Source organism: Pimephales promelas, chromosome 12 (genome assembly GCF_988280905.1).
Source record: "Pimephales promelas chromosome 12, fPimPro1.hap1.1, whole genome shotgun sequence".
Lineage (NCBI taxonomy): Eukaryota > Metazoa > Chordata > Actinopteri > Cypriniformes > Leuciscidae > Pimephales > Pimephales promelas.
Window position 1 is genome coordinate 34,924,363 of NC_142780.1, and position 16,990 is coordinate 34,941,352.

Here is a 16,990-nt window from a genome sequence, read left to right on the forward strand (position 1 = left end):
TCCACCTGCTGCAGTAGCCACGCCCCAAACTCTCTCCTGCTGCAGTAGCCACGCCCCAAACTCTCTCCTGCTGCAGTAGCCACTCCCCAAACTCCACCTGCTGCAGTAGCCACGCCCCAAACTCCATCTGCTACAGTAGCCACTCCCCAAACTCCACCTGCTGCAGTAGCCACGCCCCAAACTCTCTCCTGCTGCAGTAGCCACGCCCCAAACTCTCTCCTGCTACAGTAGCCACTCCCCAAACTCCACCTGCTGCAGTAGCCACGCCCCAAACTCTCTCCTGTTACAGTAGCCACTCCCCAAACTCTCTCCTGCTGCAGTAGCCACGCCCCAAACTCCACCTGCTGCAGTAGCCACGCCCCAAACTCCACCTGCTGCAGTAGCCACGCCCCAAACTCCACCTGCTGCAGTAGCCACTCCCCAAACTCTCTCCTGCTGCAGTAGCCACGCCCCAAACTCCACCTGCTGCAGTAGCCACGCCCCAAACTCTCTCCTGCTGCAGTAGCCACGCCCCAAACTCTCTCCTGCTGCAGTAGCCACTCCCCAAACTCTCCACCTGTTGTACCCCTAGCAGACGATAACCAGCAAATAAAGGCTTGCATTGTAGTGGGCGAGCCATGTTTAAAGGGCAGAGACTTGAGAGACTTAATTTTTGCCAGTCTAAGTTGCTTACTGCTGCAACTACCCACAACATCATAGCAACAGCCCAGAGCACCCTAGCAACAACCTTGCAAAATCCACTAGCAGGCTAATAGAACATCTAATAGCCATCTAGCAACACCACACAGCGAAAACTCTACAAACAATCTGTCAAATGCTCTTAGATAAATTAACACAATAAGCTAGAAATTAAAATGTTGTTTACTTTATGAATCGCATTTGAGGACGTCACCAGATAACTAGAGAGAGAGAGAGAGAGAGAGAGAGAGAGAGAGAGAGAGAGAGAGAGAGAGAGAGCATGATATTTGAAATTGGGAGGTGCTGGAATAGGGAATGAGAGAGAGAGAGAGAGAGAGAGAGAGAGAGAGAGAGAGAGAGAGAGAGAGAGAGAGAGAGAGAGAGAGAGAGAGTAGTGCCTGAGGAACACTCAGACAGAACAAATGAGCAGCCGCGGCTTGACTCCCGCTAGAGACGCTGATATCGGCTCGTTCCGCAGGAGTCAGATTACATCTGGAGAGGATCAGCTCGCTCTGAGACACAGCTGAGGAGTTTCTCTGAAGATCTCAGTTCACAGAGAGAGAGAGAGAGAGACAGTTCCCCACATGTTCAACTGAAATCATGGGTTCACTGTTGACAGCGGTGCGCGGGGACGCCACGGCTCTGTGCGCGTGATGACCATGGAGAGCATGTTTATGGGTAAGTCTGGTTATTATAAGTCTGCGCGGGTGTGTTTTATAGACTCCCCGCCTGGTCTCTCACGGGGACATCAGCGCAGCCTCACCACACACACCTGATTTGTTGCGGTGGAGTTTAGCGAACAGCTTGAAATCGCGCGTTTCTGCAAAACTGAAGGGATTAGGAGATTTTAGGAAACGTCTCAGCGTGTTGTCTGGAGCTTCTAGCTGAAGGGATGAGTCCTGTCCAAGTGATCAGATCTCACCGCAGGAGAAACTGAAATCTGATGCAGCTTTTAGGGGTTTGAATGTGTGTGTTTGTGTGTTTTATATTACATTTTTAGAAATGTCATTGTAAACTTCCAAGTTTTACATTTATGAACGTAAAAGGAAAGGTGTCTGTTGTTTAGATGTTTTACCATTTTTATCACTTCTTAACTTTGTTTGCAGTCCTGTAATGTGACGTGATGTTTTTATTTATTATTGTTTGTTTTTATTTATTTATTTATTATTGTTATTTATTTATTTTTACAAAAATCTGCGCCAAAATAAAATAAAAAAAAATCTTTGGATGATATCACTGAACATTTATTTAACCATAGGAAAAGTGAATTTAAATTATTTTTATCTCTGTTTTTTTTTTTTGTGGTTATTTAAAATTAGACAAATTTTATATTATATTATTAATCTTATATCTGTTATTTAACAGTTGAGACAGTTCTTTAAGGCAGACCTAACCAGAAAAAGACACTAGCCGGGTTTAAATCCCAGTTGCGCAGGCGGGGCATGTTGTCACACGGCGTTAAAATTATTCTATTCTATACTTTGATGAATTCTATTAAGAAATAAAGATAAAAAAACTGAATAAAGACCGAGAGTTAATTTTCTGAAATTATTAATTATTATTATGTTTTCAATATAAAAAAAACAAAAAAACTTTTAAATATGTAATTTTGGTGATCAAAGATGAGTTTTAAGAGATAATTGTTGACTACAGATGGACTTTAAGAGTCTGTGATTGGATCATTATTGCAGTAATTATTATGTTTCTAGCATATTATATGTTTGGCAGCAGTTCTTCTAACCTTAAATGAAAGAGTGTAGTTTTTCATTTCTTAAACACCCATGTAGACACATCATGGACATATTCCAGAAGGACAATGTCAAAATTCATCAGAAAGTGTTTGGGATGTGCTGGAGGAGACTTTACAGAGTGCTGGACTCTTATAACAATGTATGCACCTCTTGATGGAAAACATGTTGTGATGTTATATCCATCAAATGGTGCAACTTTCGCCAAACATATATCATGCAATAAACATAATAACCACTGCAATAATGATCCAATCACAGACTCATGTTATGGGGGGGCATTTAATTCTCCCTTTTGACAGGGAGACCCTGATTATAGATAGTTTATGTTCCAGATTGCACAGCAACTATTCTTTATTTATTCATTTGTTGTGTATCTAAATGACTGAAATCAAAGGTAACTTGACGTTTCTGGTCCCTGATGTGCAGCCTCAATGCAGTACATAGCCTCAACTATCGTGTCCGGTGTTTGGTTCCTCCCAATAGGGAGCATTTTAGGCGGTCCTGAGCTTGTAGATCTTGTTAGGACGTGGGTGATGACTGCAGTGTGGTTAACCCCAGATCTTTTATTTATTTGGTTTATAACCTCAGATTGCAGAACACATGGCTAGTGTTTCCTGATCACTGCTTTACTACAGTTTAAAACCCAATTAGTTTTGCATGCAACATATACGTTTGGGTGTGTGTTTGGGTGTGTGTGTGTTTATTTATTGTAAACTTGATATCTTAATATTTTTATCTTCAGAATAAATGCACAATACCACAACTGGCTCTTAATGGAATGTGCAAAACAACTTAAGCTTAATGAACAACATCTGTGCTATAAAATATTGACTCATCCCTCAGTTTGTCAAAACAAACAAAATTTACAATGGACGTCTATGATATCATGTGAGGTAATCCAGTGGGGTTCAATCCAGTGTTTGAGCTGTTTAGTTCAATCATCCGTTTAACATGGGATTACTTGTCTAGATGAATGTCTGTTTATGCATTATCATTATTATTCCCATTGGTGGAACAATAAAGGGGTCTATAATACCTGATCCAGTCCGTCTAGCAGTAGTACTTAGAGAGAGAGAGATGTGCTGTAATCAAATATCTGGGATATCAGTTTTCAGTGTGCTGCTATTTTAATTTTGAGAGATTAAAAAAGCATGCATATTTATTATTAATAATATTGATGTATTTTATAATTTTTTAAATGCACTGCTATTTTTCAGTGGCTGTCTAGATTTTTATTAGCAACACAATGGTGTAGTTATGATATCTACCAGCAGGGGCAAACCAAGCATGCAAACCTTGATTACTTGGTAAATGGTCTCTTTCTGGTATTTTTGTGAGTTGTGCAAAAAACTCTGGGGCAGTGTTGTAGTCGAGACCACCTCACTCGAGTCCGAGTCGAGACCGAGACCAGAGAGAGTCGAGTCCGAGTCAAGACCGAGTCCATAGAGATTCGAGTCCGAGTCGAGTCCGAGACCAGAGACGGTCGAGTCCGAGTCGAGACCAGTGAGGGTTGATTACCTAATTTACTTTTATTTACTTAGAGAAATCCTTTTTTTTTTTTTTTTACTGAATTTACTTAGAGTTTAAAAAATATGATCAGTTTAGGGTAAAAAGGCCACATAGTAGCTGGTGTTAAAAGTAATTTTATTACAATTTGTCATGCGCAGTTGCACACTAGAAAATCACCAATCACTGGGCGTGTCAATCCAATTTAAAGAAATATTTTATTAACATACATTAATAATCATGAAAAATATTTTGAATTGAACTCGAGTGGACTCGGGAATAAGTCCTAAAAAAAAAAATGTTCGAGTACGAGTCAATTCCGAGTCCAAATGCACACGAGTCCATGACAAGACCAAGACCATTAAAATATGGTCTCGAGACCGAGTCCGAGACGAGTCCGAGTCTCGAGTACTACAACACTGCTCTAGGGGTTACCAGCATATTCATAACAGTAGTTGAAATATTTAATAACTTTGCACAGAAAAGATTGTTCTTAAGGCCCGTTCACAACAAGAACAATAACTAAAGATACCCATAACCATTTTAGCGTCCACACATACTTTAAATGCTCGAGCTCTTTAAAGGGATAGATAACTTTGAAATTAATTTCTGATATGTTTCAGCTTACCTCATCCAAGATGTAGGTGTCTTTGTTTCCGCAGTATTTAAATTTTGATATTTTTAGGTCAAACCGTTCTTGTCTGTCAGTCATATAATGGAGGTCTATGGTCACCACCTCAAAGAGCATCCACAAAGAAGTCCAAATTAAACATGATTTAATGACTCGTAAATGTAAGTACACATTGATGGCCTAAGACACGAAACGAGCGGTTTGTGTGAGAAAACGAACAGTATTTATATCGTTTTTACCTCTCGTAAGTCATTCAATGACATCACTTTTCTGTGCCATTCTGTGGACTCTGCTCGTCTTTATCGTTACAGTTATTGTCTTTGGTGTGAACAGGCTTTTAGAGGTGTTAGTTATGTATTATTTTGTTAGTCTTGGAGCTATACTTTTGAAACAATATTTTAACGCTTATCTTATTGCAATTCCCAAGAGCCTTCCTTTGTGAGTGCATTGCTGTACCGGTAAATAATGCAATAAATAAATAATGCTTGTTTTCAAATTGAAGGAAATGTAGTATTGATTTAAACTTCTTTACATTGTACACTCGTAGGACTCGTAGGTTTTCAACGACAGTCCATCAGGAGAGGCCTCTGTGTGTGTTTCGAGGGCAAGTATGTGTGTTTTTTATATCAAGGGACATGGAGATAAAGCAGGCCGGATCAAGTCTAGGAGAATGATAGGAGTGACAGAGAGCGGATGTGATTAATTATTTACGTGCCATATTTGTCCTCTAGACATCACTTTTTCTCTCAGTCAGCACCGCTCCGAGCAGCGAACGCTGTTTCAAGATGATGGGCACATCTGAACAGAGATATGGAGGCGGTTTACACACACACACACACACACACACACACACACAGGTTTATTTTGCAATACTTGTAAGGACATTCCATAGGTAGCACTGCTGTCATTCCACTCTCTCACTCAGAGATCCACTGGTTGACGATCACACGTTGATCTGATTGGTTACAAGGTGGTTTGTGATGTCAGAAACACCAGCGATTTCAAAGTGTGTTTTTGAGACTGTCTTTGGTTCGCTGCAGTTTTAAGGAGGAAATACTCAGCAATGCTGTCCACTTATCAACTTACACATGGTGTGTGTTAAAGCATATTAAACCCCTTAAGTGTCACGGGCCCACCGGTGGGCCCAAATCCATTATATTTTTATCCTATACTAAACCTAAACTAATCAAATTCAAAATATATTACAGAGGAGCCGTAATTTATCAATTTGCAACAAGAATATTTTCATACTCTAAGGTGTGTTTAGACCTTTATTTTGAAATTGTGATGAACATGAAAAATCATGAAAGATTTGTTTTCATGCCAAGAGTTCAAAAGAGAGCCTCCATTCAATTATTTTATAATTATAATAATTATTATTTCATATGAAGATGGAGGCGCCCTTATATGGGCAGTAATGGAGTCTGATTGTGCCCTAGTGAAAAAGTTTGGTACTGCGCCCAAACAAAATCTCACTGAAAGCTCATTTTTAGAGATATCAACCTAAAATTTGAAACACAACTTATTCAGATTTTTGGCTTCGATTTTTTTTTTTTTTTTTTTTTTTTTTTTTTTTTTTTGCAGTTTTAGAGTCGCCTAGGTTTTGAAAATATTTATTTTATATAAATTATGAATAATTAATTTTTTTATATCGTACATTTTCATAAACTCAAACTTCTATAACTTAATTTATTTCACTTCTACAAAAATCTGCCAAATGTCTTCTTTAAAACGAGGCCAATCTTACGTCTATATTTCAAAGCATTCTTGAATTACAACCATTTAAGTTCGAAATGTGCATTTTCATCTATATTCAAAAAAAAAAATGGGGGGGGGGGGGGGTGACACTAAAGGGGTTAAAAACACCCAACGCATTCTCACCCCAAGGCGTCACCTTTGACCATGCTTCAATATTTGACGCTTTAGGCGCCCTTTAGCGTCACTTACATGTAGGGTTGGGTATCGTTTGAATTTGAACGATTCTGATTCCGATTCCTTGTTTCGATTCCGGTTCCTGACGATTCTCGATTCTGATTCTTTTAAGAGGCAGGGTCAAAAAAGTTTACCTAACCTTGCTAACCAACGGTCTTTCTGAAGGAAATAATCCTTTCTGAAGGAAATACTCCTGTCACAAATACTCCTTTTGTCACAAATTTTGCATTTTGCGGAGATTTCGTTATTTTTAGAAAAGTGAAGCCACACTTTGGACCGCCGACGTAAGCTACTCATGTTCGACTCGGGCGGTTATGCCAACACTTCCGGTAGACGCTTCTTCGTTGGTGTTGTTCAGCGGTTTCTTCTTCCGCTTGGCGGACATTGAATATCGAAACTAGGAATCGAAATTTTGACTTTTGAACGATTCCGGGAAAAACGAAAAGTTAGTCCCGATTTCAATCGATACTCGATTCTCGATACCCAACCCTACTTACATGACTCAATCCTACGGCGTCATCTAACTGACGCTAAAGGAAAGCGTCAGTTAGAGGACGCGGTTAGGTTTAGGTCTGGGGTGGGGGTAGGGTACACTCGATCCTAGGGCGTCATCTAACTGACGCTAAAGGGCGCCTAAAGCGTCAGATATTGAAGCCTTCCCAAGGCGTCAGTTAGGTGATGCCTTGGGGGTGAGAATGGGCTGAAACATCATATATAAACAACATTAAAAGCTGGATTTTCACCACAGGGGGACTGTAAGTTCAGGGATTCACATGCAGACAGATAATTGAGAGAAAAGACCGCATGTGGGGGACGTGAGGTTAAGCAAACCATGCTAACACTTGAACCCTTTGACCCCATTCTGTTGAAGCCCGAGAGCTAGTTTCAGCGCTGAGAGCGAGGTGGTCTCCATGAAGAGAAGGTGCTGAAAATATTGCTCACTAAAAGCAGCGCAAAGACTGACTGACTGCAGGGCAGAGAAGATTGGACATTTTCCACATTACTGTTCTTTGAAACGGAAAACAGAGCCGTAAAAGACTTGCTCACGCTGCAGGCACAGTGTCAAAAAAGCCTCGTAACAATCAAAATGTTCTCATCAACTTAATAAGACGTGTACCCTTAAACCCGAGCGACATGCTGCCAGCATTGATGTTTTGCTTGTTTGCCTTTTTCCAGAAAGAGGCTCTTTGAATGTTTCTGCATCGTGCTCACACAATAATCAAACCTCGTAAAGCTTTTCAAGGCCCCGTGGAGATAAAACCCAGATGTTTCGCTGTAAAACGCGCTGAGAGAGCGGCGAGCGCTCGGTCACAGTTCCCGCTGTCACTCAGGCCATGCTTTTGCTTGCATATTTAATTCTGTTTTCTTGTTCTGTGTCTGGCGCCGTGACAGCATTCTTTTAGCCTGATGTCGTTTGACATGTCAGAGTCGAGTCGCCGACACGGAGGTCTGAGATTGACATGCTGCAAGTGCAAGCACGTTTTCCTTCTCCCTCGACAAAGGCATGTGGCGCAACAATCTGGGGTCGGTGTTTTTCATTATTATTTTCGTTTTATTATTTATCATCCCTGCAAGCCAGAAGGACTCGAGGAATTAGTAACATTTTGTTTCGTGATCCATGTCAAACTGGTGCTGAGATTTCAAAGCTCCCATAGGAAAGAAAAAACACAGATGAGATTGCTTATTTGAGATTCAAGCAACACACTTTTCTGTCATAGTTGTTTCTAGACAATAATAAGATCAAATGGAGAAGTCTTCCAATTTCTCCTGAGAAAATACCTTAGTTCTGTCATGACAACTCTCAAGAGTGTTTGGCATGATAATGGGTATGACAATGTTGATATGTTTGGTCTTGGCGGAATAGATTTGCTACGCTGCTGCTATTATTGATCCTGCTGTCAGTGATGCTGCTCTCAGTTATTGATCCTGCTGTCAGTTATTGATCCTGCTGTCAGTTATTGATGCTGCTCTCAGTTATTGATCCTGCTGTCAGTTATTGATCCTGCTGTCAGTTATTGATGCTGCTGTCAGTTATTGATCCTGCTGTCAGTGATGCTGCTGTCAGTTATTGATCCTGCTGTCAGTTATTGATGCTGCTGTCAGTTATTGATCCTGCTGTCAGTTATTGATCCTTCTGTCAGTGATGCTGCTGTCAGTTATTGATGCTGCTGTCAGTGATGCTGCTGTCAGTTATTGATCCTGCTGTCAGTTATTGATGCTGCTGTCAGTGATGCTGCTGTCAGTTATTGATGCTGCTGTCAGTTATTGATCCTGCTGTCAGTGATGCTGCTGTCAGTTATTGATCTTGCTGTCAGTGATGCTGCTGCTGTCAGTTATTGATCCTGCTGTCAGTTATTGATCCTGCTGTCAGTTATTGATCCTGCTCTCAGTTATTGCTGCTGCTGTCAGTTATTGAGCCTGCTGTCAGTTATTGATCCTTCTGTCAGTGATGCTGCTGTCAGTTATTGATGCTGCTGTCAGTGATGCTGCTGTCAGTTATTGATGCTGCTGTCAGTTATTGATCCTGCTGTCAGTTATTGATCCTGCTGTCAGTGATGCTGCTGTCAGTTATTGATGCTGCTGTCAGTTATTGATCCTGCTGTCAGTTATTGATCCTGCTGTCAGTTATTGATGCTGCTGTCAGTTATTGATGCTGCTGTCAGTGATGCTGCTGTCAGTTATTGATGCTGCTGTCAGTTATTGATGCTGCTGTCAGTTATTGATGCTGCTGTCAGTTATTGATGCTGCTGTCAGTTATTGATGCTGCTGTCAGTTATTGATCCTGATGTCAGTTATTGATCCTGCTGTCAGTTATTGATCCTGCTCTCAGTTATTGCTGCTGCTGTCAGTTATTGAGCCTGCTGTCAGTTATTGATCCTTCTGTCAGTGATGCTGCTGTCAGTTATTGATCCTGCTGTCAGTGATGCTGCTGTCAGTTATTGATGCTGCTGTCAGTTATTGATCCTGCTGTCAGTGATGCTGCTGTCAGTTATTGATGCTGCTGTCAGTTATTGATCCTGCTGTCAGTGATGCTGCTCTCAGTTATTGATCCTGCTGTCAGTTATTGATCCTGCTGTCAGTTATTGATGCTGCTCTCAGTTATTGATCCTGCTGTCAGTTATTGATCCTGCTGTCAGTTATTGATGCTGCTGTCAGTTATTGATCCTGCTGTCAGTGATGCTGCTGTCAGTTATTGATCCTGCTGTCAGTTATTGATGCTGCTGTCAGTTATTGATCCTGCTGTCAGTTATTGATCCTTCTGTCAGTGATGCTGCTGTCAGTTATTGATGCTGCTGTCAGTGATGCTGCTGTCAGTTATTGATCCTGCTGTCAGTGATGCTGCTGTCAGTTATTGATGCTGCTGTCAGTTATTGATCCTGCTGTCAGTGATGCTGCTGTCAGTTATTGATGCTGCTGTCAGTTATTGATCCTGCTGTCAGTGATGCTGCTGTCAGTTATTGATCTTGCTGTCAGTGATGCTGCTGCTGTCAGTTATTGATCCTGCTGTCAGTTATTGATCCTGCTGTCAGTTATTGATCCTGCTCTCAGTTATTGCTGCTGCTGTCAGTTATTGAGCCTGCTGTCAGTTATTGATCCTTCTGTCAGTGATGCTGCTGTCAGTTATTGATGCTGCTGTCAGTGATGCTGCTGTCAGTTATTGATGCTGCTGTCAGTTATTGATCCTGCTGTCAGTGATGCTGCTGTCAGTTATTGATGCTGCTGTCAGTTATTGATCCTGCTGTCAGTTATTGATCCTGCTGTCAGTTATTGATCCTGCTCTCAGTTATTGCTGCTGCTGTCAGTTATTGAGCCTGCTGTCAGTTATTGATCCTTCTGTCAGTGATGCTGCTGTCAGTTATTGATCCTGCTGTCAGTGATGCTGCTGTCAGTTATTGATGCTGCTGTCAGTTATTGATCCTGCTGTCAGTGATGCTGCTGTCAGTTATTGATGCTGCTGTCAGTTATTGATCCTGCTGTCAGTGATGCTGCTGTCAGTTATTGATGCTGCTGTCAGTTATTGATCCTGCTGTCAGTTATTGATCCTGCTGTCAGTTATTGATCCTGCTCTCAGTTATTGCTGCTGCTGTCAGTTATTGAGCCTGCTGTCAGTTATTGATCCTTCTGTCAGTGATGCTGCTGTCAGTTATTGATCCTGCTGTCAGTGATGCTGCTGTCAGTTATTGATGCTGCTGTCAGTTATTGATCCTGCTGTCAGTGATGCTGCTGTCAGTTATTGATGCTGCTGTCAGTTATTGATCCTGCTGTCAGTTATTGATCCTGCTGTGTTATTGATCCTGCTGTCAGTTATTGATGCTGCTGTCAGTGATGCTGCTGTCAGTTATTGATTCTGCTGTCAGTTATTGATGCTGCTGTTGGTTATTGCTACTGGTGTCAGTTATTGATGCTGCTGTCAGTTATTGATGCTGCTGTTGGTTATTGATGCCGCTGTCAGTGATGCTGCTGTCAGTTATTGCTGCTGCTGTCAGTTATTGATCCTGCTCTCAGTTATTGATCCTGCTCTCAGTTATTGATGCTGCTGTCAGTTATTGCTGCTGCTGTCAGTTATTGATGCTGCTGTCAGTTATTGATGCTGCTGTCAGTTATTGCTGCTGCTGTCAGTTATTGATGCTGCTGTCAGTTATTGATCTTGCTGTCAGTTATTGATCCTGCTGTCAGTTATTGCTGCTGCTGTCAGTTATTGATCCTGCTCTCAGTTATTGATCTTGCTGTCAGTTATTGCTGCTGCTGTCAGTTATTGATCCTGCTCTCAGTTATTGATGCTGCTGTCAGTTATTGCTGCTGCTGTCAGTTATTGATGCTGCTGTCAGTTATTGATCTTGCTGTCAGTTATTGATCCTGCTGTCAGTTATTGCTGCTGCTGTCAGTTATTGATGCTGCTGTCAGTTATTGATCCTGCTGTCAGTTATTGCTGCTGCTGTCAGTTATTGATGCTGCTGTCAGTTATTGATCCTGCTGTCAGTTATTGCTGCTGCTGTCAGTTATTGATGCTACTGTTAGTTATTGATCCTGCTGTCAGTTATTGATCTTGCTGTCAGTTATTGATCCTTCTGTCAGTGATGCTGCTGCTGTCAGTTATTGATCCTGCTGTCAGTGATGCTGCTGTCAGTTATTGAGCCTGCTGTCAGTTATTGATCCTGCTGTCAGTGATGCTGCTGTCAGTTATTGATGCTGCTGTCAGTTATTGATGCTGCTGTCAGTTATTGATCCTGCTGTCAGTGATGCTGCTGTCAGTTATTGATGCTGCTGTCAGTTATTGAGCCTGCTGTCAGTTATTGATGCTGCTGTCAGTTATTGATCCTGTTGTCAGTTATTGATCCTGCTGTCAGTGATGCTGCTGTCAGTTATTGATCTTGCTCTCAGTGATGCTGCTGCTGTCAGTTATTGATCCTGCTGTCAGTGATGCTGCTGTCAGTTATTGATCCTGCTCTCAGTTATTGATGCTGCTGTCAGTTATTGCTGCTGCTGTCAGTTATTGAGCCTGCTGTCAGTTATTGATCCTGCTGTCAGTTATTGATCCTGCTGTCTGTGATGCTGCTGTCAGTTATTGATCCTGCTGTCAGTTATTGACCCTGCTGTCAGTTATTGATCCTGCTGTCAGTTATTGATCCTGCTGTCAGTTATTGATGCTGCTGTCATTTATTGATCCTGCTGTCAGTTATTGGTCCTGCTGTCAGTTATTGATGTTGCTGTCAGTTATTGATGCTACTGTCAGTTATTGATCCTGCTGTCAGTTATTGCTGCTGCTGTCAGTTATTGATCCTGCTGTCAGTTATTGCTGCTGCTGTCAGTTATTGATCCTGCTCTCAGTTATTGATGCTGCTGTCGGTTATTGATCCTGCTCTCAGTTATTGATGCTGCTGTCAGTGATTGATCCTGCTGTCAGTTATTGATCCTGCTGTCAGTGACGCTGCTGTCAGTTATTGATGCTGCTGTCAGTTATTGATGCTGCTGTCAGTTATTGATCCTGCTGTCAGTGATGCTGCTGTCAGTTATTGATGCTGCTGTCAGTTATTGATGCTGCTGTCAGTGATGCTGCTGTCAGTTATTGATCCTGCTGTCAGTGATGCTGCTGTCAGTTATTGATGCTGCTGTCAGTTATTGATCCTGCTGTCAGTGATGCTGCTGTCAGTTATTGATTCTGCTGTCAGTTATTGATGCTGCTGTTGGTTATTGCTACTGGTGTCAGTTATTGATGCTGCTTTTGGTTATTGATGCCGCTGTCAGTGATGCTGCTGTCAGTTATTGATGCTGCTGTTAGTTATTGCTACTGGTGTCAGTTATTGATCCTGCTGTCCGTTATTGATGCTGCTGTCAGTTATTGATGCTGCTTTTGGTTATTGATGCCGCTGTCAGTGATGCTGCTGTCAGTTATTGATGCTGCTGTTAGTTATTGCTACTGGTGTCAGTTATTGATGCTGCTGTCCGTTATTGATGCTGCTGTCAGTGATGCTGCTGTCAGTTATTGATGCTGCTGTTAGTTATTGCTACTGGTGTCAGTTATTGATGCTGCTGTCAGTTATTGATCCTGCTGTCAGTTATTGATGCTGCTGTCAGTTATTGATCCTGCTGTCAGTTATTGATGCTGCTGTCAGTTATTGATCCTGCTGTCAGTGATGCTGCTGTCAGTTATTGATGCTGCTGTCAGTGATGCTGCTGTCAGTTATTGATTCTGCTGTCAGTTATTGATGCTGCTGTTGGTTATTGCTACTGGTGTCAGTTATTGATGCTGCTTTTGGTTATTGATGCCGCTGTCAGTGATGCTGCTGTCAGTTATTGATGCTGCTGTTAGTTATTGCTACTGGTGTCAGTTATTGATCCTGCTGTCCGTTATTGATGCTGCTGTCAGTTATTGATGCTGCTTTTGGTTATTGATGCCGCTGTCAGTGATGCTGCTGTCAGTTATTGATGCTGCTGTTAGTTATTGCTACTGGTGTCAGTTATTGATGCTGCTGTCCGTTATTGATGCTGCTGTCAGTGATGCTGCTGTCAGTTATTGATGCTGCTGTTAGTTATTGCTACTGGTGTCAGTTATTGATGCTGCTGTCAGTTATTGATCCTGCTGTCAGTTATTGATGCTGCTGTCAGTTATTGCTACTGCTGTTGGTTATTGATCCTGCTGTCAGTTATTGATGCTGCTGTCAGTGATGCTGCTGTCAGTTATTGATCCTGCTTTCAGTTATTGCAGCTGCTGTTGGTTATTGATCCTGCTGTCAGTTATTGATGCTGCTGTCAGTGATGCTGCTGTCAGTTATTGCTGCTGCTGTCAGTTATTGCTACTGCTGTTGGTTATTGATCCTGCTGTCAGTTATTGATGCTGCTGTCAGTGATGCTGCTGTTGGTTATTGATGCTGCTGTCAGTTATTGCTACTGCTGTTGGTTATTGATCCTGCTGTCAGTGATGCTGCTGTCAGTTATTGCTGCTGCTATTATTGCTGCTGCTGTCAGTTATTGATCCTGCTTTCAGTTATTGCAGCTGCTGTTGGTTATTGATCCTGCTGTCAGTTATTGATGCTGCTGTCAGTGATGCTGCTGCTATTATTGCTGCTGCTGTCAGTTATTGATCCTGCTTTCAGTTATTGCTGCTGCTGTTGGTTATTGATCCTGCTGTCAGTTATTGATGCTGCTGTCAGTGATGATGCTGTCAGTTATTGCTGCTGCTGTTGGTTTTTGATCCAGCTGTCAGTTATTGATGCTGCTGTCAGTTATTGATGCTGCTGTCAGTTATTGATGCTGCTGTCACTGATGCAGCTGTCAGTTATTGGTCCTGCTGTCAGTTATTGATTCTGCTGTCAGTTATTGATCCTGCTGTCAGTTATTGATGCTGCTGTCAGTGATGCAGGTGTCAGTTATTGATCCTGCTGTCAGTTATTGATGCTGCTGTCATTTATTTATGCTGCTGTCGGTTATTGATCCTGCTGTCAGTTATTGATGCTGCTGTCAGTTATTGCTGCTGCTATCAGTTATTGATCCTGCTGTCAGTTATTGATGCTGCTGTCAGTTATTGATTCTGCTCTCAGTTATTGATCCTGCTGTCAGTTATTGATGCTGCTGTCAGTTATTGATCCTGCTGTCAGTGATGCTGCTGTCAGTTATTGATCCTGCTCTCAGTTATTGCTGCTGCTGTCAGTTATTGCTGCTGCTATCAGTTATTGATCCTGCTGTCAGTTATTGATGCTGCTGTCAGTTATTGATCCTGCTGTCAGTGATGCTGCTGTCAGTTATTGATGCTGCTGTCAGGTATTGATCCTGCTCTCAGTTATTGCTGCTGCTGTCCGTTATTGCTGCTGCTATCAGTTATTGATCCTGCTGTCAGTTATTGATCCTGCTGTCAGTTATTGCTGCTGCTGTCAGTTATTGATCCTGCTCTCAGTTATTGCTGCTGCTGTCAGTTATTGCTGCTGCTATCAGTTATTGATCCTGCTGTCAGTTATTGATCCTGCTGTCAGTTATTGCTGCTGCTGTCAGTTATTGATCCTGCTCTCAGTTATTGCTGCTGCTGTCAGTTATTGCTGCTGCTATCAGTTATTGATCCTGCTGTCAGTTATTGATCCTGCTCTCAGTTATTGCTGCTGCTGTCAGTTATTGCTGCTGCTATCAGTTATTGATCCTGCTGTCAGTGATGCTGCTGCTGTCAGTTATTGCTGCTGCTATCAGTTATTGATCCTGCTGTCAATTATTGATGCTGCTGTCAGTTATTGATCCTGCTGTCAGTTATTGACCCTGCTGTCAGTTATTGATGCTGCTGTACAGTATAGTGTTTACATGAATTACCCGCAGCAGATCTATACAGGTCGAGCTGGGCAAGGAGAGGGTTTCTGAAAGCACACTGCTACAGCAAATGCTGAACAAGTATTTGAAGGTTGAGCAGCGAGCTCATTGGCTGCTGATACAGCAGGAACCAATCAGCCGTGGCTGCCCTATAGAGAATGGTGTGATTGCAAGCAGATTGAGTTAGTTGAGTTGAGTTTCAGAAGATATCTGAGAAAATGTCAAGCTATACATTTAAAAGAAGAGAAAACAAGTTGTTTTATTTCAGATAACAGCTCAACCTATGAGTTATAAAAATCACAAAGTAGATCTTAATATCACAGTTTCTCAGACAAGAGATCAAATAGAGTCTTTCTCTAAAGTATCCAACTTTCTCATGAGAAAAAGACCTTGGTAATCTAATTTCTAGAGTTTTAGAAGTGATGCAAGAAAATGTAAAGCTTTGCAATCAGCAGAATCGAAATAAAGTTGTTTTATGGATTTTATCCTGAAACAAAAACCTGTTTTGTCTCCTCCAGAGTTTCACAACAGATCTAAAAATATGTGTTCTTATTTGTCAATACAAGTTAACTTGTAAGATATTTCAACATGGGCTCAGACATTCCTTGTTTGACCAAATGACCTGAGCTGCTATTAACATGAATCATTATCTATGTCAAGAATAGATAACGATAAGATAAGGTTTTTTTTTTTCTTTTTTTTTGGAGAAACATCTGAGACTGAGCATAAATCAAACCCTGAGTGGTCCGTTTTTCTTTGGCATCACATTTCTGCAACGCTTTGGGTCTGTTTGTCTTTCTTCTCTGGCTTTTGTCTCCGTTTGGAGGCAGAACGTGGTTTCTTTATCTGTTGCGTTAATGGGATGTGCTGTAAAAATCTGCCTTTCCAATGCCACCCACACAAACACTCGACTGTGATAAAACAAGCCATTTACTTTTGTTTTCTGCCACTGGTTTCTGTCTTTTCCACTTGGACTATAGTTTGTCTCTACTGCTAATACAGATAACAGCCAATCAAGAGTCTCAGTTTGACAAGTATATTGCTCATAGCACTGGGAGAGTGAATATGGCAGATAGTTTTAGTAATGGGTAAAAAGTCATCATGTCATTGGCGGTAGTGTCCAGATCCTCAGCAGAGATTCGACTGTGTGTGGCAAAGAAATGAACTGAATCATCATGTCATGGTTGAATTGAACTCATGAATTCTGTGTTCGCTGTGATTTCGCCAACTAGGCCGTGTTCCTGCATCAACAGAACAACATTCCTGTCCAATCACATTTTTGAGCCAAAAATTGCTTCAGTATTCAGTTGCCGCTACTGATCATGGACAGTTCAGTCTTCGCCAGGGTTATAATAATTTTTAATTTAATTAAATTTTACTTTTTACTAGGGCTGTCAAACGATTAATCGCGATTAATCGCATCCAAAATAAAAGTTTGTGTTTACATAATATATGTGGGTGCACTGTGTAGAATTATTTTTTTATATATAAATACATACACATGCTTGTATATATTTAAGAAATATTTTCATGTATATACTGTATATAGATTTATATATAATTTAAATATAAATATTTTACATATACGTCATATTTTTTTCTTAAATATACATGCATGTGTGCTTGTTTATTTATATATATATACAAAATAATTATACACAGTGCACCCACATATATTATGTAAACACAAACTTTTATTTTG

The 16,990-nt window shown here is 41.3% G+C and overlaps 1 protein-coding gene across 4 annotated transcripts in view; it reads left to right on the top strand.

Moving 5' to 3' along the window:
* The first annotated feature begins 973 nt into the window (after positions 1–973).
* Positions 974–16,990, top strand: part of znf385d (zinc finger protein 385D) — a 72,308-nt gene continuing 56,291 nt past the window's right edge. For 3 of the 4 annotated variants that reach the window (XR_016145827.1, XM_039688697.2, XM_039688699.2), the window contains exon 1: positions 976–1,356. Coding sequence is in view for 3 of the 4 variants with exons in the window: in XM_039688697.2 (XP_039544631.2) it covers positions 1,332–1,356 (25 nt within the window). In the remaining variant the exon portion in view is untranslated. Of the gene's footprint in view, positions 1,357–16,990 lie in introns of all 4 variants that reach the window. The other variant, XM_039688698.2, reaches the window with a different exon arrangement.